Raw genomic sequence first — 24,567 nt, forward strand, 5'->3', positions numbered from 1 at the left:
TTTTTTTGTTTTTTGAGACAGAGTTTCACTCTGTTGCCCAGGCTGGAGTGCAGTGGCAAGATCTCAGCTCACTGCAACCTTCGCCTCTCAGGTTCAAGCCATTCTCCTGCCTCAGCCTCCCAAGTAGGTGGGACTACAAGCATGCACCACTGCACCCAGCTCATTTTTGCATTTTTAGTAGAGACAGGGTCTCACCATGTTGGCCAGGCTGGTCTTGAACTCCTGGCCTCAGGTGATCCACCCACCTTGGCCTCCCAAAGTGCTGGGATTACAGGCGTGAGCCACCGTGCCCGGTCAAAAGTGTGATATATTTTTAAAAGTAACTTTTAGACACCAGAATGTTTAGTAGTAATGACTCTGGGATTTCAAGCATTATTTATCAACTGCTATACCATGGGCCATGACTAATCGGAACAAGGCACCAACTCTTAGATCAGATCAGCACCAGGGGTCTGAAACCACCAGGAAGACACACCAATCAACACTAGCTGACCAGCAGTCCATATTACAGTGATTTCTGTAACAGTCTATGCTGTCCTATATTTTCCAGGTTTTCTGTAATGAACATGTACTAATTTTATACTTTAAAAGGTAGTAACTTTTTAAGCTAATGTAAAAGTAAAATTTCTTAACTTCCTTTTTTTAAATGAACAGGCCTATAATTATAAATTACTTTCCCTGAAAGTTATGAATTACCAATTTAAGCTTTATAAGCTATAAACACCTGTACTCCACTTAACCTGGAGAGGCATTTATTTAGACAAATATAATTTTTAATGTACTAAATTTATGTTTGCACAGTTTCAAATTTTGCTATAAACAAGGCTATGAAATAAGAAAAAAACTAGCATTGCTTAATTCCTCCCCCCTCCTTGCCAAGAAATATTTAGAAAAGTAAGTAGACACCTTTACAAAAAGGAACTGGGAGGAGGAGAGGACAACACAAAACCCAAATTCATAGAATACAAGTTTTCAAATTTCTTAAAAGTCGTATTTCTTTTCATCCTATTCTGAAACAATACGGTCCTCATTTAACTTCTTAATACTATATTAAGACTAAATCGTACAAGGCAAGGGACTTCCAAGCTTCTCCCTCCCTGGCAAAACGTCATTTTCTAAACCAAGGATGAGACACCCCATTTTTAACTCTCCCAAACATTGAAGCACATATAAGCAATTAAGGTGAAATCCTCACCTGACATGATGGGACCTCTCTCTTATACCTCCAGGATTGTACCCAGAAACCCACATTTGTATTTTCTTGACCTCAACTCCCTGGCCACAGTTAACTGGCCAAATAAGCATAGGTTTTATTCAAAGTCACTCTCCGCAGCTGCCTCCTAATAAGAAAGTCAATCTATTTTTAACTCTATTCACTATTCTTCACTATTCTATGCCTTTTGCTAAGCTCTGGTATCAAGAGTTGCCTTCTGTGGTGATCATCATTAACATCTGCCTTAACGAATCCTTGAAATCTGAGTACAAATTTCACAGCACCATTCTTACTCACAATAGCAGCTTCCTCAGATAGCTTAACATTAGTCAATTCACAACTTCTGAACATGATAAAAGCATCTTTTACTGGCAGTGAAGTCCTTCAATATCCTTGTAATTACCATCTTCTTTCAATAGGCAACTATTATCAATTTGGCCCGAATAGTAGCCAAACTGCGAAACACACACACACACAAACTTCTCTCTCTCAATCCAAAGTAGAAGTAAATGTTCCATCTAAACCACAAGCATCTTTCTATTCTAGTGCAATATAAGTGAAAAGATGGTGAAGTGACTTTACCCTGGTCTTTATAGTGACAGGACTTTTCCAATATGCTTTGTACCATTAGCTTCCTGTAGGCTTAGGTCTTGCCCTAGTTTCATCTTGCTGTTGTCCTTTTCAAATCTTTCTAATCACATTCAATTTCACTTCTAGAGATTTTTCTTGTTGCCAAGTCTGTCTTCCAATTATCCATTTTTGTAAAATGTCACTTGGGTTTATCCCTGGGAGTTAAGGAGGTGACACAACCACACAGGTGTTGCCTGAGGGTAACTGACAGTAGATATGCAGTGATCAAGAGCGAAGTGACAGAACTAGTCATGACCATGATGCGCCTGTTATGTCCTGATGTGTAGACTGAAGAGCTGGCAGAGAAGTCTGTATTTTATACAATTGCTCACAGTTAATACATCATGGTGACTGAAATCTGAACTGTGTTGTTGGCAGCCAGGTGTTATTTAACTAAACTGTGGTAAAAAAGAATTTATGTATGTTAGAAACCTGCAAAGACTGCCCATAGGTTCAGTAAAGAACACAAGGGCTGGGTGTGGTGGCTCAGGCCTGTAATCCCAGCACTTTGGGAGGCCGAGGTGAATGGATCACCTGAGGCTGGGAGTTTGAGGTCAGCCTAATGAACATGGAGAAACCCCATCTCTACTGAAAATACAAAATTAGAAGGGTGTGGTGGCGCATGCCTGTAATCCCAGCTACTCAGGAGGCTGAGGCAGGAGAATTGCTTGAACCCGGGAGGCGGAGGTTGTGGTGAGCCAAGATTGCACCATTGCACTCCAGCCTGGGCAACAAGAGTGAAACTCTGTCTCAAAAAAAAAAAAAAAAGAATACAAACAGGAGAGAAAGAACACAGAGATCTCAGTGGTAAGGGGTTACTTTATAAAGACAAGGAAGTTCCAGATTGATATAATGAGGAAAGACATAAAGTTTGAGAACCTGAGCAAGTCAGGGTGTCTGTGGCCCATTCTCATAAATCTTAAAGAATTACAAAGAAAACGAAATTAGTTTTCTATTTCTCACTAAAATGATTCCTCCCCTGCCCCTCCCCCTTCCTTCCTCCCCACGTTTTTGTTTTTGTTTTTGTTTTAGGACAGAGTCTCATTCTGTTGCCCAGGCTGGAGTACAGTGGCGTGATCTCGGCTCACTGCAACCTCTGCCTCCTGGGTTCAAGTGATTCTTCGGCCTCAGCCTCCCGAGTAGCTGGGGTTACAGGTGCTCACCACCGTGCCTGGCTAATTTTGTATTTTTAGTAGAGATGGTGGGGCAGGGTGGGGGGCAAGCAAACTAAAAATGCAGTGAAATTATTAACTCTATAATTTTTTTGAAAAAAATTCTGATCCCAAATTTCCAGCGTGGACCACGAGAACACTGTCACCTTTGGAATTACTCCATTTAGAGAAACACTGAAGACCCCAAAAATGACAGTACGATCAACAGTGTTACACTGATCTCTGTGCACTGCCACTACATTCTTCTGATGAAGAGCCTTTTGGGGCCTTTCCACCAACAAACCCCAAAACAATATTACTTATGAGAAGACTAAGTTAGAAGCAATCCACATCTATACAATTACCCAGCAGAAACATTAGCATTAATTATCTTAATTGTCAGGCCTGTGAAAAGACTTGGCACACAGTTACCTCCATATTTAGAATTTCTACATCATTCCAAAAATAAATACAAGATTTCACTTTCATAGTTAGCGTTCTCCCTCAGGAACCTAACAGACAGCATTAGTGGGCTTATCTCTCTCGTCTTACAATTTTGCCAGCCTGGGTGGGTGTCTATTTCTAGTAATACTAGGGAAAAAAACTCTCTTGCTAATCCCACAGCACATTCCACTATAACCTTTCACAGCATTTAAAGGCTTACAAAAACCTCTTTTTCTAATTTCCTTTAAGGCTGTACTCTTGGGGGTAAAAGCTGAAGTTCAGGGGAATGAATGATATTTATTTTTACTCCACAGGTGTGGACCTGGTGAAATGTCCTTAGTAACATGAATCAAATGCTTAAAAAAATTCAGAGAAGGGCAAACCTGACAAAAATCAAAGTTCAGTCAAAAAAGTGAGGAACTCTATAACTTTGCTTTAGAGACTGAAAAGAACAATGTTTCATTTCTTAGATATTTTCAAATGGTAATTTTTCAGCTATGGGCTGAGTCCATTGCTGGAACTACTACCATTAAACTCATCTCAGAGTTGGTATGAGTCTCTGTCCTTTTCACATGCTATTTAAGAAACCACACAAACTATGGTATTGCATATCTGACTCTATTTAAGACACACACACACAAACACACACACACCCTTTTACATGAGGTTCTCAGTAATGCAGAGATTAGTAAGAGCTACACATAGGAGTGGTCACCATATTGGACAACACAACTCTACAGATTAGTGATCTTTTTAAAGTACTTAATATGACATTACCTTATTTACTGCTGGTTTCCTACCACAAAAATAAAGACAAGATATTTTATAAACCTAATACTAGACCTGCATTTTACAAGCAAATGTCCAGTGTCTTTCCCAGGTCTCCCTTTTCTTTTCTATCATGTGTGCTTAGCCTCCCAGCTAGTTTAGCTCCTTATGTTTTTAAACATTTATTCTCAGGGACCATTTAAATTTTCTCTTTCTATGAAGACTCTCAATTTCTCTAGTCACGGCTTGCCCACTTATTTCCAATACTGTTCAAGTCTTTGGTGAGGATGTATTCAGATAATGTCTATTCTTTCTCCTAAGGAATACCTACAGTCTTGGAACTTCTATAAACTTTCACCAGCAACGAATATGAAATAGACAATAGAAAACAGCGTTATCAACACAATTTCTTTCTCTCTTTTGGCTTTTCTATTCCTTCTTTTCTGTATCCTTCTGAAAAATGGCACCTCTTTCTATGTTTCAATTAGCTTCTCTTTAAGAGGTATGCTTTCTCCACCAGACTTAGGGCATAGAGAGTGAGTTAAAATGTATCCATTAACTCTTTCCTTTTGTGCCTTTTCAAAATTAAGACCAAAAGATGGGGGAGGGAAGAAAAAAATGAACCTCAGAGAAAAAAATCCAACTTGTTCAAGCCTTGATTGTTCCTTCTGTTAGACCCGCACATCTATCAGAGCCTTGTTTCCTCTGTGGTTCTATGTGGCTATTAACATGTGCCTGAGTCAGGGAGATCACTCACCTACAGGAAGCCACGAGTAGGAATAAGAAAACAGACACCAGGCCGGGCACTGTGGCTCACGCTTGTAATCCCAGCACTTTAGAAGGTCAAGGTGGAAGGACCGCTTGAGCTCAGAGTTCAAGACCAGCCTGGGCGACAACATAGTGAGACCCCATCTCTGTTCCTCTATTCAACTAAAAAAACCAGGGCGAGGGGGGTGGGGAAGAACACTAGAAATTGCTGAATCACTGTTACCCTCATTTCCAGTGATAGTCAAGGCCCCGTGATCAGGCACCTCTGCCTGCTTCCTCCAATTTCATTTTCTAGAACTACTTCCTGCTTATAAACAGTTTTACCCATTGGTACTAGAATTTCTATTAAGTCTGTCAAGCATCTTCTCATCTTTAGGACTACTGGCCACACACACCACGAAGAAACCTGTGGCTTCTTTCTATACCCACCTATCTGCTAGCTTTGGAGATGGAGTCTTCCCATATTTCAGCAGCCTGCCTGATACTGTTCTTGGCCTGTCCAATCTAAACCCTTCTGTGGTCTGAAGTAATTTTTTTTTCTCTTCTGTGAAAAATGCCGTAACATCTCTCTTCCCTTTCTCATAACCATTCAGTTGCCTTTTTTTTTTGAGATGGAGTCTTACTTTGTCACCCAGGCTGGAATGCAGACACCATCTCAGCTCGCTGCAACCTCCGCCTCCCCGGTTCAAGGGATTCTCCTCCCTCAGCCTCCCAAGTAGCTGGGATTACAGGCATGCACCACCACGCCCAGCTAATTTTGTATTTTTAGTAGAGACTGGGTTTTGCCATGTTGGCCAGGCTGGTCTTGAACTTGTGACCTCAGGTGATCCACCCGCCTAGGCCTCCCAAAGTGCTGGGATTACAGGCGTGAGCCTCCACACCCGGCCGGCTGCTTTCGTTATGGCATTTTACTAAGGCTTTGCTGTTAGCAAATTCTTTGAAAAAAATGTTACGAGGTTCCCCAGAGGCAGTGATGAAACGCTCTCACAGGCCCATGGAAATGATTTTGTGGTATACATGGTCACATATCTCAGCAGTGGTCCCTTCTGCCTTAAGATTGCCCTCAGAGTCAAAGACTTAGCCCAGGCCAGAAGTCTAGTGGACTTAGCCTTTGCCACAATGAAGGTGTGAACATATCTAGAAAAGATGTGGTTCAACTCAACTCATATGATAAATGTAAACTGAAAATATGACATGTCATTCTTCCCCTACCACACATACCTATCAGTTATCAGGCTCACAAAGTTTTTTGTTTTTGTTTTTGTTTTTAATGGAAGGAAAATCAGCTGTGACAGCAAGGATGTGAAATGATCTTTGCTATTTTGTGGTAGGGTTGTATTTCAGGGCAACCTTTACAGAGATAAATGTGGTAAGATCAATCCAAACTTTAAATGTACCTTAACCCAATATTCTAGAAATGTTCTCTACATATCTAGCAGGCATGCTCAAAATAATGTGCAATGGATATTCAATGCTACATCACTTATAAAGCAAAAGATCAGAAACTACAAATGTCCATCCATAGGAACTGGAAATAAAATTAAGGTATAATTCCTAAAAGAGAACACTAACCAGCTACCAAAAAAAAAAAAAAAACAAATAGTTCTATATATTCTGATATAGGCAAATACTTCAAAATTTTTCAAGTAAAAAGCAGAACACTGTATAGTATGCAACCACTTGTGCATAAAAATGTACATATACATAATACAGTTAATGGTGGCTGCCTGTTTGGAGAGTAACTGTGATTAGAAGGCAAAGATGGGGAGATTTACTTTTCACTGTATTTTTATTTTGTTGTACCTTTTGATTTTGTACTCTTATTTATTACCTGTTGGGATACTTAATGCTGACTCAAAACTCGACCAAGGCAAGCCAAGGACAATTTTGAGAAAAGGAGTCAGTGAATGAAGTCTGAACTGCCCAACGGCTCTGCAACACAACCTCCATGGTGGAGATAATGGCATCAGGACATTTCAGCCTGAGAACTTTGAACATTTTCTAGAACAATCTCCTCTTGTTCCAACTCCAAGCTTAGCAAGCTCATGTGCCTTCCACATGGACCTGCCTACCACAAGCTAGTTTCACAGCCCCTAATAATCCAAACTATACACGCAGCTTAGCAATTCAGGATTTTATCGTTTTTAAAGGCCTGTTCTTAGTGAAAACAAAACAAAATAAGGACACCAAAAACAAGTTTCCAAGTCCGCAAGGCTGAAAGTCAGATACTAGACTGGCAAATCCAGCAAGGTAGTATTACTCTTTGAGACATGTTTAGGAAGGCAACCAAGTAGCTTCCCCTAAAGATAGTGCTTTCTTTCAATATGTATGTTAATAATGGCACAGCCACAAGGACAGTTCCTATTTTTTCTAATATTTCCCCCCCTTGTTGTATTAAGTGACTATTCTCTCGTTAACACTGTCTTTGGCTTTCCATCTGCCACCATGAAAGAGGGTGACAAGTCTGCTCTCAATTCTCCTGCAGATTACTGTTATTCATTGAGGGCCTACTATGAGGTAAGCACTACTCTAGGCGCCAAGAGAAATTCTAAAAGCAAATAAAACAATCTGGGTGAGCATAAAAGAAATCTGGATGAGGGGGAAAATCTGTACAAACTCAGAGGTACAAGGGCACGGAACACAGGAGCAGGCAAGGTCCTGATTAGATCCATGTAATCAGGTGTTGTTCTGCCACTTCTCTCCACAATATCACCATTCCCCTAGGCCCTCAATGGCCTTTAGCCACCTCCATTTTTTTTTTTTTTTTTTTTTGAGACCAAGTTTCACTCTTGTTGCCCAGGCTGGAGTGCAGGGGCACAATCTTGGCTCACCACAACCTCCGCCTCCTGGGTTCAAGTGATTCTCCTGCCTCAGCCTTCCTGAGTAGCTGGGTGGCATGCGCCACCATACCTGGCTAATTTTGTATTTTTAGTAGAGACGGCGTTTCTCCATGTTGGTCAGGCTCGTCTTGAACTCCTGACCTCAGGTGATTCGCCCGCCTCGGCCTCCCAAAGTGCTGGGATTACAGGCGGGAGCCACTGTGCCCGGCCTAGCCACCTCAAATTTTTGGCTGGCTTCTGCTTTCTCACCGCGTAGGCAGCCTGGAGGAATTGCTGCATCCTCTCCTTCCTCTTTTCCCTTGTGAGCTCCATGATATCCTTCCCAGCAGGAACAAATGGGATGCTGCATAACTGGCAGATATCTCCCGCCTTGTACCTTAACTAGAATTCCCCAAATTGGTGTCCATATCATTCAACTTTTGCTGTAAGTTGAGTAAAGGGAATTTTCTGTACCTAGCTCATGAAAGATGCTTAGTCAGTATCTGCTCTGCACCCACAATACGTAAGAATTGGAAAAATCTGAGTTGTTGTAATGACAATTTCTATTAAATCTTATGTTTTGTATAACTCCAATTTTATGGGTTTTAAATGTGTTATCTGGAGGGAAAACAAGATTGGTCAAATACACAGAGAAAACATTGGGTTATACCAAGTTAAATGAGTTTCTTTACTGTAGGATTACTGATGGTACGTTTTTACTTCTATTTATTTACTTATTTTTTGAGACAGGATCCGGCTCTGGAGTGGTGGTGTGGTCTCGGTTCACTGCAGACTCTGCCTCGTGGACTCAAGTGATCCTCACATCTCAGCCTCCTGAGTAGTTCAGACTACAGGCGTACATCACCTTGCCCAGCTAATTTTTCTATTTTTTTGTAGAGATAGGGTTTTGCTATGTTGCCCAGGCTGGTCTCGAAATCCTGGGCTCAAGCGATCTGCCCACCTCAGCCTCCCAAAGTGCTGGGCTTACAGGTGTGAGCCACTGCACCTGGCTTGATGATACACTTAATAAGTTAAAGTGAACCTCAAATGAGAATACTGGGGACTATTATGTGAAGCATTTCTCATATAATCTTTTGACTTTTTTTCACAGAGGATCTTCTAGGCCTTAATTGCTTCTCTGTAAGATGACTTACCTCATAGGTTAATATGAGGGTTGAATAGGTTAAGACATGTAAAATGCTTAGAACAATGCTAGGCATATAATAACCACTCAAGAAGAGTTAACTATAATTACCACTACATTCTCTCATGCTGATATTAAATACTATTCCCAGAAACATGAAATGAGAAAATTTTTACTTATGGAACAAGTCCTCTCTCTGCCTGAGAGGAATTGTCTTAAGGCAACAAATAACAGACAAAATTTACAGAAATAATCAATATACATAACATGCTTATCAATAAGAAACATATCTTATATATGCACAAAGTTAAAAATGGTGTTAGGAGAAAAGTCTGGAGTACTCTGAAGGCTAAGGTAGCAAATACTATGTGCCAGTGACTATAGATATAGTCATAATACGTGCATGACTAGCACATATGAACAAAGTTTAATGAAAAAACCTAAGAAACGCATAGATAAGGGAATATTACCTTGAATAACAACCCAAATATTATTTGCTAATCACTATGAAACAACTGGGAAACCCATTACATGTTCATATGTATGTAGGCTTTCTCAGGCACACTGGCCCATGTCTATAATCCCAGTACTTCGGGCAGCTGACACTCCAGGAGGATCACTTGAGGCCAGCAGTTTCAGACCAGCCTCAGCGACATAGAGAAATCCTGTCTCTATAAAATATTTAAAAATTAGCCAGGTGTGGTGGTGTGCACCTGTAGTCTTAGGTACTCAGGAGGCCGGGGCAGGAGGATTACTTAAGCCCAGGAGTTTGAGAGGGTGCAGTGAGCTATGATCATCCCACTGCACTCCAGCCTGGGCCGCAGAACAAGACTCTGTCTCTTTGGGGGGAAAAAAAAAAGCAGTTGTTGCCATATTTTGTTTAAGAGGTGTTAGAGGTATTTGGCTGAATTTATCTCCCAGATGTGTCACAATCTGAAATTTGCTTAAACAAATTCTACAAAGGTAATATGCATCTCACACAGAGGTACAGTTCTTAAGTGAGATCTATTATAATTTATACAAGAATTTTATATAAATTTATACAGGAATTTCTATCTAGTCATCTGGGCTGGTTTGAGAACTATACAAAATTTTCTCAGAACTGAGAAATGGCCGAGTACAGTGGCTCAAGTCTGTAATTCCAGCACTTTGGGAAGCCGAGGTGGGAGAATCGCTTGAGCCCAGGAGTTCGAAACCAGCCTGGGTAACATAGTGAGATCCTGTCTCTACAAAAAAAAATTTTTTTTAATTAGCTGGGCATAACGGCACAGTCCTGTAGTCCCAACTACTCGGAAGACTAAGTTGGGAGGTTAGGGGGTTGGGGCTGTAGTGAGCCGTGATTATGCCACTGCATTCCAGCCTGGGTGACAGTGACACCTTGTCTCAAAAAGGAAAAAGAACTGAGAAATGATCAGAAAGAAAAAACTAAGCTATGAAGAATTAAATGGGTTAGTGGAACTAAATTTTAAGGGAAAAAGTGTACATTTTATAAAAGTCAACTTCCCAACTAACCCTGTAACACTGATGGTTAATTTTTCTGGTTTTAAAATACCAGGATTCCAAAGCTATAACCTCACGACAAATCACTGCTTCTATAATCCAGTTTCTTCCCTTTATTTTATGAGCTATTTATTACAAATAACCTGGTAATCCTCACAGTAAAAAATTTTAGGACTGGGGCCAGCAAACTATGGCACAGGCCACATACAGCTTGCTGCCTGTTTTGTATAGCAGATGGCCAAGAATGGGTTTTTAAATTTTTAAAGGGTTGTAAAATAAAATGAAGAATATGCGACAGAGACCTTATGTGAACTGAAAAGCCTAAAATATTTCCTAGTTGGTCCTTTATGGAAAAGCCTGCTGACCCTGCTCTAGAATAATATTTATTATAGCTTACTCAGTAATTTCAGACAATTCTTATCAATGAGAGGTTCATGGTCAATTACCAAAATCCACAGTAATTAAGAATAGAGTACCTTTATAAAAATATTTGTTCTCTTCATCCACACCACCTAGTTCCAATAACCAATAATTTCTTAGAATGCTAGCATAAAACCCAGCAAAACCCAGCACATTATGGAAGCTTAAATATCAGACTTGTACTGGCTGAACAATAGTGCTTGTTGTAATGTCAGCCCACACAAAGTGGTGGTGTAGCCTGGAAACAGAAAACCCTTTTCTCTCATGGGAATTCAGACCAACTGATAAGTGAAATAAGCTCCAACCATTTTCTCATATTGCACACCCCCCATATTTCACTTAGCCAAAATAAATAAAATAATTCTCCTTTGATTTCTCTGAAGTCTACCACAGGTAAGATAAATATATCTAAAAATCTCTAATGTGTTTTCTGATTGAGTTTTCTTACAGAGAGTTCTCTAAGTACTCAAAAGAAAGCAAACTCAATACTCACTCCAGAGCAGGTCTCAGAACTCTGACCTTTAATGCCTCTAATATTCTATTTAACTCCACAAATGGTTCCTTCTGACTTGGGTCTACAGAAAGACCAGATTCCTAGAAAAAGAAAGAAAGAAAGAACTTTTGTTAGCAGTAATCAGGGTAAGGAGCTAGTGGTAAAAGTATATTCTAGATTGTAAAATATGGGGCAAGCCATTAAAGATAAATTCCCTAGAGACTGATGACTGCCCCCTAGTACCATTCTTCCCCTCTTTTCCATAGTAGAATCCTCATATTTCAGCAGGGTACATAGGCAAATGGAATAAAGCTGGGTAAGGCTTTGTAAGACGTTAAGTTCTGACCAATGAAATATAAATATGCACCCTGCCCCTTCCTGGGATACAAAGGTATGGCTGGAGCTTTGGCTGCTATCCTGGACCCTGAAGACAGGAGACACCCTGGGAATAACAGAGGTACAAGGTGCTAAGTCCCTAAGAGTTTCACGATGCAGAGCTACCAAACATGCTGTGGACGTCTTACTACTAATTTCTTTGCAAGAAAAAAACTTCACTTTTGCTTAAGCCACTGTAATTGTGGGGTCTTTTGTTACTTAAAAGCAAACAATCCTCAATGACAGTTTACTGCAGGAAATTACATGGACACATACATAAAATCCCTGTAAGGTACAGAGAAAAACTGAGTTATCATTTATCTGAATTGTTTAAAATAGAAAAGGCTTAGATTAGAGGTTTGGTTTACAGATTTATTTTAAACTATTTAATTCTTTTGGTCCTTCACGTTTTTAAACAAAAATGCAACAGCACATGGTGGCTTAGAATGGAGTGTGAAGACATATGAATCAGGGACTGAATCCCAGTTCTTTCACAAAGAACCTATTAAGGCCTCGGGCAACTTACTTCTCCAGACCTTAGATTTTTCATCTGTAGAATGGAAACAATAATCTGTACTTCATGGGATTGCAGCAAGGAATAAAAGCAGGGCTTGGCTTAAGGTAAGCACTCAATATATGGCAGCTGCTACTATTATGACTACATGGTTTTGGTAAACTGTTCTAGAGTTCTAACTCATGTGTGATAGAAGTAAAAGACAAATGCTGCTAATGTGAAGTAAAAAATTTTAGTTGGAAATTCATTTGATAAAATCGTTTAAGCTGGGCTAGAACAGAAGAACAAACATCAATGTTTTTGTCCCTTTCCTCTTGTCTGCTATATTAGCCTTCTCTATCAAAAATGGAAATGAAGAAAGAATATCGCTTCTGAGCCCTTTGATTCATGAACTGGGACTAACCTTCTGGGACAGGAACAAGAAAAAAATGATCTGGATAACAAGTTCTAGAACTATAATTTTTGCCACTTAAAAAATTCCCCAAAATACTCCTAGTAAAATGAGGTCATCTCTGATAATTTAAATATTAAAAATCTATCTATAGCTAGAGGAAGACTCAAAACCCCACCCTGCAAATACTGTAAACTCCAAGGAGTTCCCCCTTGTTTCTTTTTCATATCCTCCCAGTTGGCACACTGTTACCTGACAGAGCTCCTCAGCTACATCCAGCATTCCTTGTCGAAAGAAGTGCTCCACCATCACCTCATTGAGAAGCCTTTGGCTGTCTGCCTGCCAGCAGCCATCTATTCCCACACTGCTAATGTCAGAATCAAAATTCTGGGGAAAAAAAAGAGAAAGGGAATCATAAATAGATTATTTTCACCCCACTTAACAGGAAAAAAATGGTCTTTGTTTCAGTCTGAGATACCCCAATAAGTACCCAACTGCAGTTTATAGCATACCACAGGAAGGAATTTTTCCGCTGCTCCTTTCTAAAACTTGTCATGCTAGAGAGTAAATAGGTATATTTTTAGATAATATTTTTTTAAAGTAGATTTAATAATGGTGTCCATAAATAAAATAAAATCAAGCAAATGAACTGATTTCTAGGCATTATATGCAGCAATATTTTTAGAGGAATGCAATGATGACCTGTAAAAGCATGCTCACTGCAGCACTGTCTATAATGGAAGGGGAAAAAAGAAGAAAAAACACATATGCCTATCAACATAATAATCCATGGCACATCCCAACAACTGCAGTATTGAGGTTGAAAGTGGTTGTGGGGGCATGGCCAAGTAGTTAAGAGAGTGGTTTATGTACACCTCTGGGTTTGCCTTTGAGCTATACATGCATGGTGCTGACTCTAAACAGCATACTACAGATTTTGAAAACTGAACTAGGGAATAGACCTAATTCCTAGGTCCCATATTGGCTACCAGGTGGTACACACACAGGACAAATCTAAATAACTGTAATGGCTTCAGAAACAAAACTAACATTGAAACTACAACCCAGAAAAGACTGGTTAGAACTTGTGGTCTGAATCCAACAAGGTTGACTGCCTGCTAAAACAAAAATACCAACATTCTCCACAGAACTTAAACAAGACCCAGAGTACTATAACACATATTCAAAACGTTCAAGATACTGCAAAATTACTTGGCATACAAAGAACCAAGAAAATCTCAACTCACATAGAAAAAGATGATCAACAGACACCAATGCCAACATGACAGAGATGCTGGAACCCTCCAAAACTTTAGAGCAGTTATTATAAAAATACAAACAATCTTGAAACAAAGGGAGAGACTTAGCAAGGAAAAAGCCAATACAGTAACCAAAATAAAAAATTCACTGGATGAATTTTTCAACAGCAGAAGCAAAGTGGCAGTGCAAAAAGTCAGTGAAGATCAATAGAATTCATCCAATCTGAACACCAGTAAAAAAAAAAAACAAAAAAAAACCAGAGCCTCAGGGACCTGTAGGAAAATTACAAAAGATCTAACGTGTGTCATCAGAACACTAGGAGAAGAGAAACAGTATGGTATAGAAAAAAATAGTTGAAGAGTATTTCCCAAGTTTAGCAAAAGACATAAATCTACAGATTCTAGAAGGTCAGTGAACTCCAACATGGACAAATTCAAAGAAATCTGACCCAAACATCTCACATTCAAACTGTTAAAACGAAAGATAAAGCAAAAAATCTTGCAGGCAGCCAGAGAAAAGTGACATGTTACTTACAGGGGAACCATGATTCAAATGACTACAGATTTCTCAACAGAAACTATGGAGGCCAGAAAGAAGTGGCATGACATTTGTCAAGTACTGAAAGAAAATAACTGTCATCCTAGAATTCTATATCCAGTGAAAATATCCTTCAGGAATGAAGATGAAATAAAGACATTCTCAGACGGAGGGAAACTGAATTTACTGCCATTAGACTTGCTCTAAAAGCACTGCTAAAGTCTTCAGACAGAAGAAAATGACACCAGAAGGAACATGAAACATCAAGAGTGAAAGAAGAGCAAACGTTCATCACAGTGTGAAAGCTTTCCCAGCCTAATTCCACTTCAGCACCCTTTGTCTTTCATAGGCACTGCTCCCTAATAAATGTTTTGCATTTCTTTTTAAAAATATATAAACTTAACTAGACAAGACCACTTAGATTTAACTAAAATTGCAATCCTAGTCAACCACTGCTTAAATATACAGTCCAACCAATATGGAATTATTTTACATGATGTACAAGAACAGGTAGTAAGTAACCAGCAACAGCAACTGCAAACAACCCACTATTTACAACCACAATGCAGGAGTGCTTTTCTCCAAAATTAAGCACATTTTTCTCCCTATAAAGAGCTATCTACCCTATTTCTAGATGTGAAAACAGTAGCCTAAAAGTGAATACATACATTAAGGTTTGGAATCACTCAAGACAAAGCAAACACAAAAAGCCAAGAGTATTGTCAGTCTTAATTTGTCTTCATTTTCTTTTCACAGACATTTTTCTTAGCCAAGTATTTAACCTAAAGAATAGAAATAACGGGGTGGGCATGGTGGCTCACTCCTGTAATCCCAGTACTTTGGGAGGCCAAGGTGGGAGGATCACCTGAAGTCAGGAGTTCAAGACCAACCTGGCCAACATGGTGAAACCTCGTCTCTACTAAAAATACAAAATTAGCCGGGCGTGGTGGCGGGTGCCTGTGATCCCATCTACTTGAGAGGCTGAGGAAGGAGAATCGCTTGAACCCAGGGAGGCGGAGGTTGCAGTGAGCCGAGATCACGCCATTGCACTCCAGCCTGAGAGACGGAGCAAGACTCCATCTCAAAAAAAAGAAAGAAAAAGAAATAATACAAAGTACCTAGATGCTAAAGCAACAGCATCCATGCATATAATGAAAAAACTGTTACCTAGCACTGAAGAACCACAACTGCTTGTATAAGATTATCATGTTTAATTTCTATTTATCAGATTCTGCCTGTCGAGAGCTAATTTTATAACAGTTCATCAGTATTTTTAAGTAAATTATTTTATCTTTATGCTGTCTATGACAACTAGAACACTGGAGATAGTACTGCTTTCTGTCTCTTCTAGAGTAGAGCTCACAGGCTGATCAACGCTATTCTCTCCCAAATTCTACTTCCCAAAGGGCCATTCAAAAGCATAAAGGAATGGGTTTCTAAAGATCTGAAGATGGCAGTTTATTACAAACTCAGGAACCTGCCCATAACTCTTAAATGTCTAAATGCACAGTATAAGCAAAGAATCAAGAGATTAATTAAGAAAGTTCTCTCACTAACTTATCAACTGCATTAAATCCAAATACAACCTTCAGGTTTCTACTTATTCATTTAATGATTTTTCCCCAAACAAATTTATTAGTACCTATTCCTTAGCGAAAAATAAAATAAAACAATGGTGGAAGACACGCTGGTCAGCTCAAAGCACAGATCATGTTGAAACAATTCTATCTGGTAATATATATATTAGGTCAGAATTTAAATAAGCTACCATCTGACAGTACTTACTCAGATCAAACAAAATAATCCCTTGAATTCTTTCCTTAATATACATATTAAAAGTAAATATTCATCACCTAGAAAATTACAAAAAGAGTCTAATATTTAAACAATTTTCTTTGGGTTTGCTACAAAGTTTTACAACAATGTCCTATGTGTATCTCTATTTTCTTAAGGCTTACTATGATAACTACTACATAGGTAAGAAAAGTCAAACACCCTTACACTCAAAATCTCTCTAACTACATTCAAGCTCGTAACTTATTTGCTGCTCTTGGAAAAGAAGCATGAATGAGCAATGCATTCGACTGTTTTCTGGACACTTCTGACCTCCCTTCTACCATTCTGATTTTCCAGTATAAACTACTGAGGTAGATTACTTATTTTCTGGTCACATGCATTAAAAATTAAAGCTAAGATTATAAAATATATAGAGGTTGAGGAAATGCAATACAGTGTCAAACTGCTTTTGTTATAACTGCAGGTTCTTACTCACTGTTGCATCAGAGCTAGCATTAGTTCCAGCTTCTGTTGCTAGGTAACCAAACTCATTTGCATGGCTGTCCAGAAAATCCACAGCACTGCAAACCAGCCAAGAGGTGGCTAATGAAGAGAAATACCATCTATAATTAACATCTTCTGTCTTACTATACTTTTTCTTTTCATATTTTTTAAGCAAAGAAAAGCTTTGGCATCCTGTTCTTAATTGGGAAGAAAGGATCCAAACAAGAACGAAAAGCAAAAAAGCACACATCCAAGGGTGTGTCCATCCGGAGAGGATGTTCTGCCTTGGAAGGAGAAATCCAGGACATACTAAATCTAGAAGCTGAGGCAGAAGAGGAGTAAATAACTTTGATACAACATCATTATGAAAGTGTGAGATCTAAACAGGCCACCCTACCTCTGTGGCCATATCATGAACACACAAATCAGTCAGAAATGGCTTTCACTGTTTACCGTCAAAAACCAATCCATTTCTCAAATATATTTTATAAAATTATAATGACTGAGCAGACAGTGGTCACAATGTACATAAAACTCAGTATTTAATTCCTAAGTACCAATTCCCTAATAGTATTAACACGTATTTTGAAACTTCTCCATCTACTTTGAAGAAAAATTAGTGTATGAACCAACAATGTGCTATTGTTGCACCTACCAGGAATTAATTTCCCTTTTAAGCATCCAGTTAATCTGGTTTAGCAGTGAGAGGCAGACAGCAAAGGATACTTAACAGAGTAAGAAGACCTGGATTCTGGTTCCCCTCAGACTAACAGACGATAGCTACTTCGCATACAAACCACACAAGATTAGTATTCAGAAAAGTTTGAAACAAACACACACCTCTCAGTAAGAAAGACAACTTAACAGAAAAAAGGGACAGAAGAACATGAAATGCACAAATGGGAAACTCCTAATGTTAAACATGAGAAGTTGCCCCACCTTCAAGATGGTCAAAGAAAGGCAAAATTAGTACAACTAGATACTACTTCACACCCATCTGATTAATCTTTAAACATTTAAAGTCTGATAATACCAGGTATAGGTGAGAAATGAGGAAGCAGGAAGTGTTATAGGTGTTTGGTAGGGCTGTAAATTGGTATAAACCCTTCAGGGGAAAATTTTACAATACCTAGTAAAGCTGATAATGAGGCACCTGTCCTATGACAAAATAATCCATATTTAGGCATATACCAGATAGCAGTGCTTTACAAACCAAGGGCTGGAAAATAAACTTGGTAGTGTGTCATAATCGGCATTTTGTAGATGCATTTTTTGATGTAGATATTCCATATTCTTCTTATGGTATTTATACCTCTTCTTTGGTTATCAACATTAAGAGAAAGGTAGATTCACACTGTTATGTTATTGCTTTATTTAAAAAAGTGAGGGAGTAATGTGCCAAACCACTGTCAGGCCTTTCTGTCACATTTGCATCCCTATCCCTCCACTATTAATTATCTGCCTTTCTGTGGCTATTTTATTAATTCTCCCAAGGATGATATGTATCTCTTACCATTCTATGGAAAGGAGAGAAATTCATATGTAGAGTGGGTGCCCTCAGGGCACTAGAGATGAATTCTCTCAAGGAACTCCAGTTGAGAAAGGTTCCTCCAAGTCTTAAAATCTGGGTTTTAATCCCAACTCTGTGACTTCAGGCAGGTTACTTACAAATCTAAGTTTTCACATCTGTATCTAGAGACAATAATCTCGACCTTACAAGTGTTTGGTGAAGATTAAGGTAAATAATGTACATGAAAACCTCTATGAGTATCCATCCATCAGTAAACCTTTAATACACAGTAGATGAATCTGAGAGCCAGGCCAAACCTAACCAAACCTAAATCTGAGGGCCAGGTTGCCACCAAACCTTCTGCTTCTGTATTTAAAAGAATCCTTATTAGAAAATATAAATAAAAACAAATACACAAATGCATACAGAGATATTAATATTCATTAATTTAAAAGCACTTAAATGCAATTGCAGACTGGATTAGCTAGCACAGTTTAATGGATATTAAGTCCTTTTGTCCCTCTCTACCCAGTACACATACCTTGTTTACCATACACCTACATAAAAGGCAGTTCTGGACTGCTCACCCAGAACTATCTTAAAATATTCTATATGTCATTTTTTTATACTATTACTCCATTCACTCCTTAATACAGTCAGCATTTTGCCTCACCAATGTAGATACTCCACCCAGTGGCAAAAGATCTGTTTAGATAATGAGGTTTAAAATTTTTTTTAACTATTATTGTTCCCCTTCAACATTACCAGCTCTGCAATGGCCTCAGTGATTTCCTAGTATAGCACAGTGTTTAAGAACAGATTCTTGAATGAACACTTTTTCCAAACCTTGATCCACTACTTCTAAATTATATACCTGGGGTATGTTATTTCATATCATTGAGTCTCAGTTTCCTCATATATAAAATGGGAATAATGTCCCTGCATCATGAGATAGATATAAATGTATGTAAAGCACTTAGCTCACTATCTGGAACATGGTCAACACTCAATATGTGATAGCTATTATCCTCCTACCTATGACTACTACTTAATGAGGTCAAGTTTCATCCTACTACTTTCATCCTACTTAATGAGGTCAAGTAAATCCTCAACTGCTTTCATCATCTGATCAAATCCACACCTCTCAGGCCTTCCATCATTTGCCTTTCCCTATTCCCAACAGGAGCAGTCACTCTAATCAAGTCAATCTTGAAGCATCTTAAACATGAGTCAGGCATATTCTCGGTTGCTGTTTTGCCCTTTCCCAGCCTCAAGGAAAAATCTCATCTCACTGTTCTGCTGCTCTAAATCTTACCCATTGTTCCAAGTCAAATTTAAGATAGCAACTACCTTTACTTTATAATAAGCAGTGTCTATTCCATGCAAACTTCTTTCATGTAGCCTCAGAATTTTTCCAGTTATTTTATGTATACAAAACAGCAATCTTATAAAGGACATGTAGTATGTGGTCAGCTTTTAATTATACCACATCAGATTTTAGATATTAAAATATTTAGTACTATTTAACACATATGCACACATACCTAGAAGTCTAAAGCAAAAATCATTTTTATTGACTTTTCTTAGGAAGTAAACTTTAAAAGTCAATTGACTAAATAAAATACTGAATAAAATACCCTAAACTGGACTGAATTCTAGATTATCTAAAAATGGGAGAGGAAACTAAGAAAAGCCCAAATACATTACTCTTATTTAAAAAAAAAAAATTGTCACAGAGCAAATATTATTTATTTAAAATAAATAATGGGCCAGGCACAGTGGCTCACACCAATAATCCCAACACTGGGAGGCCAGGAGTTCAAGACTAGCCTGGGCAACACTGCAAGACCACATCTCTATGCAAAAATGAAAAAAATTAACTGGGCATGGTAGCAATGCATGTAGGCCCAGCTACTTGGCTGGGACTTGGATGCTGAGATGGGAGGACCACTCGAGCCCAGGGAGGTCAAGGCTGTAGTGAGCTGTGATGGTGCCACTGCACTCCAGCCTAGGCAACAGAGTGAGACTCTGTTCATAATAATTAAAAGCCACACAATATTCTTGGCTACCACCACCAGAAACTTCTATTCTGCTTACATTTTCAGAGACATGATAGGTAGGGAACTTTAAAACATAAGTATTAAAATATAAAAGGAAAAATACCACTGAGCATGACTAAAATTTACTAATGTTTCTCACTCAAAACCAGCCTGCTCATACAGGAGCCACTGGCTTCTTTGTCCTCATCCTGTGAGGGTGGGAGCATGTGTCCATAAAGTGGTACTCACAGGCTGACGGACATTCCAGTTTATTACTCAGGTCTGTTTGGTGTGGTTCTTAAAAGCCTTGTGCCACACTGGATTCAGCTTTATCCTGTTTGGTCACCACCAATCAGGTCCACCCAGCCTTTACAACAGGCTGCCCAGAGCTTACACAACTATCACGTTCAAATTAAAAGAGCTCCTGGAGGACTTAACAAGTCAATGGAGTCTTATGTGAAACAGCCTACACGGAATTCCTGATGTATGTGAGAAGCCCATTCACAACGTCTAGGTACTTCTACTGGGGAAACAGCTTCCTCTTCAGCTGAGGCCAAGTAGATGCCAAAAATACGGGGAGAGTGTGTACTGAAAGATATTAGGGAACTGAGCTAAAAGATCCAGGCTTTCCTCTGTGGTGGCAGACTACAGTACCACAAACACTATTCAGTGACAGCTAAATAATATAGTATGTATGTATGTATTTTTTTTTTTTTTCTCACTCTGTTGCCCAGGCTGGAGTGCAGTGGTGCAATCTCGACTCACTGCAACCTCCGCCTCCCGGGTTCAAGCGATTCTCCTCCCTCAGCCTCCCGAGTAACTGGGATTAGAGGAATGTGCCTAATTTTTTTTGTATTTTTAGTAGAGATGGGAGTTTGCCATGTTGGCCAAGCTAGTCTCGAACTCCTGACCTCAGGTGATCCACCACACCCAGCAGACTAAATAATACAGTTTCATATGACAGATGAGAAGAATCCAGAATCCAGGTCACCTAGAACCAAAACTAGTTTCACAGGAACATAAAACAATTTTTTGGGCTGGGCACTACTCAGGAGGCTGAGGCAGGAGAATTGCTTGAACCTGGGAGGCAGAGTTTGCAGTGAGCTGAGACGGTGCCACTGCCCTCCAGCTTGGGCAAAAGAGCGAGAGTCCTTCTCAAAAAAACAAACAAATAAAAACACCTCAATTTTTTTTAAAGAAACTGTAAAAGAATTACTTGAAAAAGTCCTTATAACTTCCAAGGGCATGAAAAAAAAAGTCCTCAAAAGAGCAACGAGTAAATTAAAATATGTAATTAGGAATCTTTACCTCGAACACATCCCCCTGCCCAAATAAGCCAGAATGTAGATTATTCATTATAAATGTGTTCCCTTGATATCCATTTCCAAAAAGATACTTCCATTTTTGGCACCAAGTACATCCAGATAATGTTTTGCCTTAAAGATTAGTCAAAATATCTGACAACCCTTATGAATATCTATAAAGACCTCCTAGGTCTGGAGTAAGACATGCTCAGCCAGGGACCAGTAGCAAGCAGGACAAGAGCAAAAGAAGGTTCTGATCATCATGACAGGACAACAAACATAAACTAGGAAACAGGGACATATATGGCATATATGGTCACCCTACCAGCTGCAGAAAGCATAATTAGTGAATTATTTGCCCAACTGCTCCAGATCCTGGTCAGTAGCCCACACACTAGAATTACAGTTGCTGAGCCCATCCCCCCTTATTCCAAGAATCTCTGATTGGCTGCCTTGGAAGCCTTAGCTCTTCTCACTGTCATAGCACCTTTGGTTCTACTGTCCAAATGCTGACCTTCTGTTATAATTGCAGGCAGCCTGGTGGTCACACAGATATCCCCAGGAACTCCCTGGGGTTCTCTCTGAACTTTGAGACATTTAGAATCACCAGGATGCCTTGGTCACTGTCAACATCAAAATCTGAATCTTCTTAGACACCATCAGTAGTTACCGTACCTCTAGAGGAACTGAGGGTTCTTCACCCACAGTGATTAAGACCATCTCTAAAGTGCCCCATCACATTCTAGAAGGATACAGCTGCTGGAAGAAAATAAAGTGTCCCACCACCATTCCCACAGTTCTTAAGCTCATACACACCAACAACCACTCCAGGAACCAACTGAAGACTTCAAATATCATAGTACCAGATAGGGTTGATGCCAAACCCACTTCTAAAACTGTGTTCACTCTCTTGGAGTTACCAAACAGGCTTCACAACCTCAAAGCCATTTCACAATCTCCCCAAAGTCTCAATCTCCCCACAATCTCCCCAGTCACAATCTCCCCAGTCACAATCTCCCCAAAGTCTGCCTTCCCAGACTTTGCTGGTGACTGACATGACTGACATAACAACGTGGCTGGAACCCTGCTGCTGCCAAAACTACCCTCCGACTCTCTGGCCAAGTCAAACTCCTCACACCACTATGGGAGTAGTGAGAACTCTCTGAAAGGCTACTAACACTTCTGTAAGCCACAACTACCAAAACAAGTCCTCTGAGCCCATGCCACTCACGGTCTTGTCATACCACACCTACCAGTGAACAGTACTGCCTTATAAGCATATAGTTCTCACTCAAGCAGCATCAAGCCTAGCCTTTTCACAGGATAATTTCTAACAGTTGGGTCTACCCATGAGTTACACAAACCACTCTCCAGATTCAATGAGCTTCTATTACCTCTGTTACAACTATCACTCTTGTGAGTACAGACTAAGTTAACCCATAAGACTGTTTAGAAGATGCCTTTGCTACCAAGGGCACTTCTCGGAAGTTCTTCCTACCCTCCCAGAAATTTATGACGTGTGAAGAGAAACGTCCCGACCAGTCACAATCTCCCCAATGTCTGAAGTAGTCAGAGGTATCACACAGTAACCCTGAACTACTTCTCTTAGGCCCCAATAGGACTATGAACTCCATGAATGAAATCAGCTGGTACTAAAAATGATAACTACTTATAAGTCAACCACCAGGTCAAAGATGGCTTACTCAAAAAATGTCACAAGAAAAAAAAACATCAAATAAAAGTGACCAGCCTCACTGCCTAGCAACCAACCCACTCACTCATTCACACAGAAGGCAAAATTGAAAGGTAGCTGGGATGCCCATAGGAAGAAAACAGTTAGGATGATGCAGGGGAGACTGACACAAGGTGGTTATTCTAATCATCCCATAACAGAGACAGAGTCACAGCTAGGGAATTACTCAGGAATTAGGAAAAGTTACTTCTGGTAAACAAACTCTCACATACTGGGTTAAAATTTCTTTGGAACTTTATTTGTCATGACCCTAGGAGCTCTAGTCATGTATGCAAATGGATAAACAACAAAGCTATAAAAGCAGAGGGTTTTAACTTTGCTTTTATTTTTTAAATAATAGCAACAAGGAACTTTAGTAAGAATAACATAGTAAAACTAGACCTGTAAAAGTTAACAAAAGCAAACATGACAGGAATAGCATAAAGTAATTTGTGAAAGCTAGTGTTATCAAAGTACTGACAGAAGAAAAAGAATGATGCTAAAAAATACAAAACACTTCTTTCAATACCATACCTTATCAATGGCTTTTCCAACCCGAGAAACACTGCTGTGGATGTCTTTGTGGTCTGAGGCCAATTTTTGAACAGTATCCTTTATTCTTTTACAGCACTGTGTCAAAACAAGTGAAAGTGTCCCTGATAATTCAGCATCTTGGCCTATAAAAAAAACAAAGGAAGGATTGGTTACTCACTGAAGCAAACCCAAAGATGGCAAGTTTCTAATGGGCCTTTTGGACCATGAAAGATGGAAGAAAAGTGACCAGTATCTGCTTTGAAGCTGATGGTCACATTCATAGATGTGATTTTTCAAATGGATACTCAGAAAGATATAATTTTTTTATTTTTGGAAATAAAATTTTACTGTGAAAGGAATCATTTTTACCATTACAAAAACCAGCACAGGCTGTGAATAATACTGTCAAGGTAGTATTATTTTTGAGAAAATATGTCTAAGTGAATAAACTCACTTATTAAACCCAGTTACACTGTTCAAGTCATTCTCAAAACGTTCTGGTTGTTACTAAATTTCCTCAAGAGAGATGATTTAGTGCAAATGCTTCATATTCCATATAAAGAGGTAGAAGAAAACAAACTTCCCTGGGTACCACGATGTGCAGAAAGGAGTTAACACAGCAGGTCACAGACTACTACCCTTAGAAAGTCCTGCTTACAAAGTCGCCTCTTGGCTGGCATATAGAAACTTGGGAGTTTGGGAGTGTTCCCATCATTCCCTAACTCAGTGCTCCCCAACCTT

At 39.3% G+C, this 24,567-nt stretch overlaps 1 protein-coding gene across 1 annotated transcript in view; it reads right to left on the minus strand.

Annotated features, from left to right (window-relative positions):
* RMND5A (required for meiotic nuclear division 5 homolog A) overlaps nt 1-24,567 on the minus strand; it is a 60,034-nt gene that overhangs the window by 15,339 nt on the left and 20,128 nt on the right. Inside the window, exons 2-4 of the mRNA XM_002811814.6 lie at nt 23,827-23,969; nt 12,883-13,017; nt 11,351-11,451 (exon numbers count right to left, since the gene is read on the minus strand). Of these exons, the coding sequence (XP_002811860.1) occupies nt 11,351-11,451; nt 12,883-13,017; nt 23,827-23,969 (379 nt within the window). The remainder of the gene's footprint in view (nt 1-11,350; nt 11,452-12,882; nt 13,018-23,826; nt 23,970-24,567) is intronic.

Source organism: Pongo abelii, chromosome 12 (genome assembly GCF_028885655.2).
Source record: "Pongo abelii isolate AG06213 chromosome 12, NHGRI_mPonAbe1-v2.0_pri, whole genome shotgun sequence".
Taxonomy (NCBI): Eukaryota; Metazoa; Chordata; class Mammalia; order Primates; family Hominidae; genus Pongo; species Pongo abelii.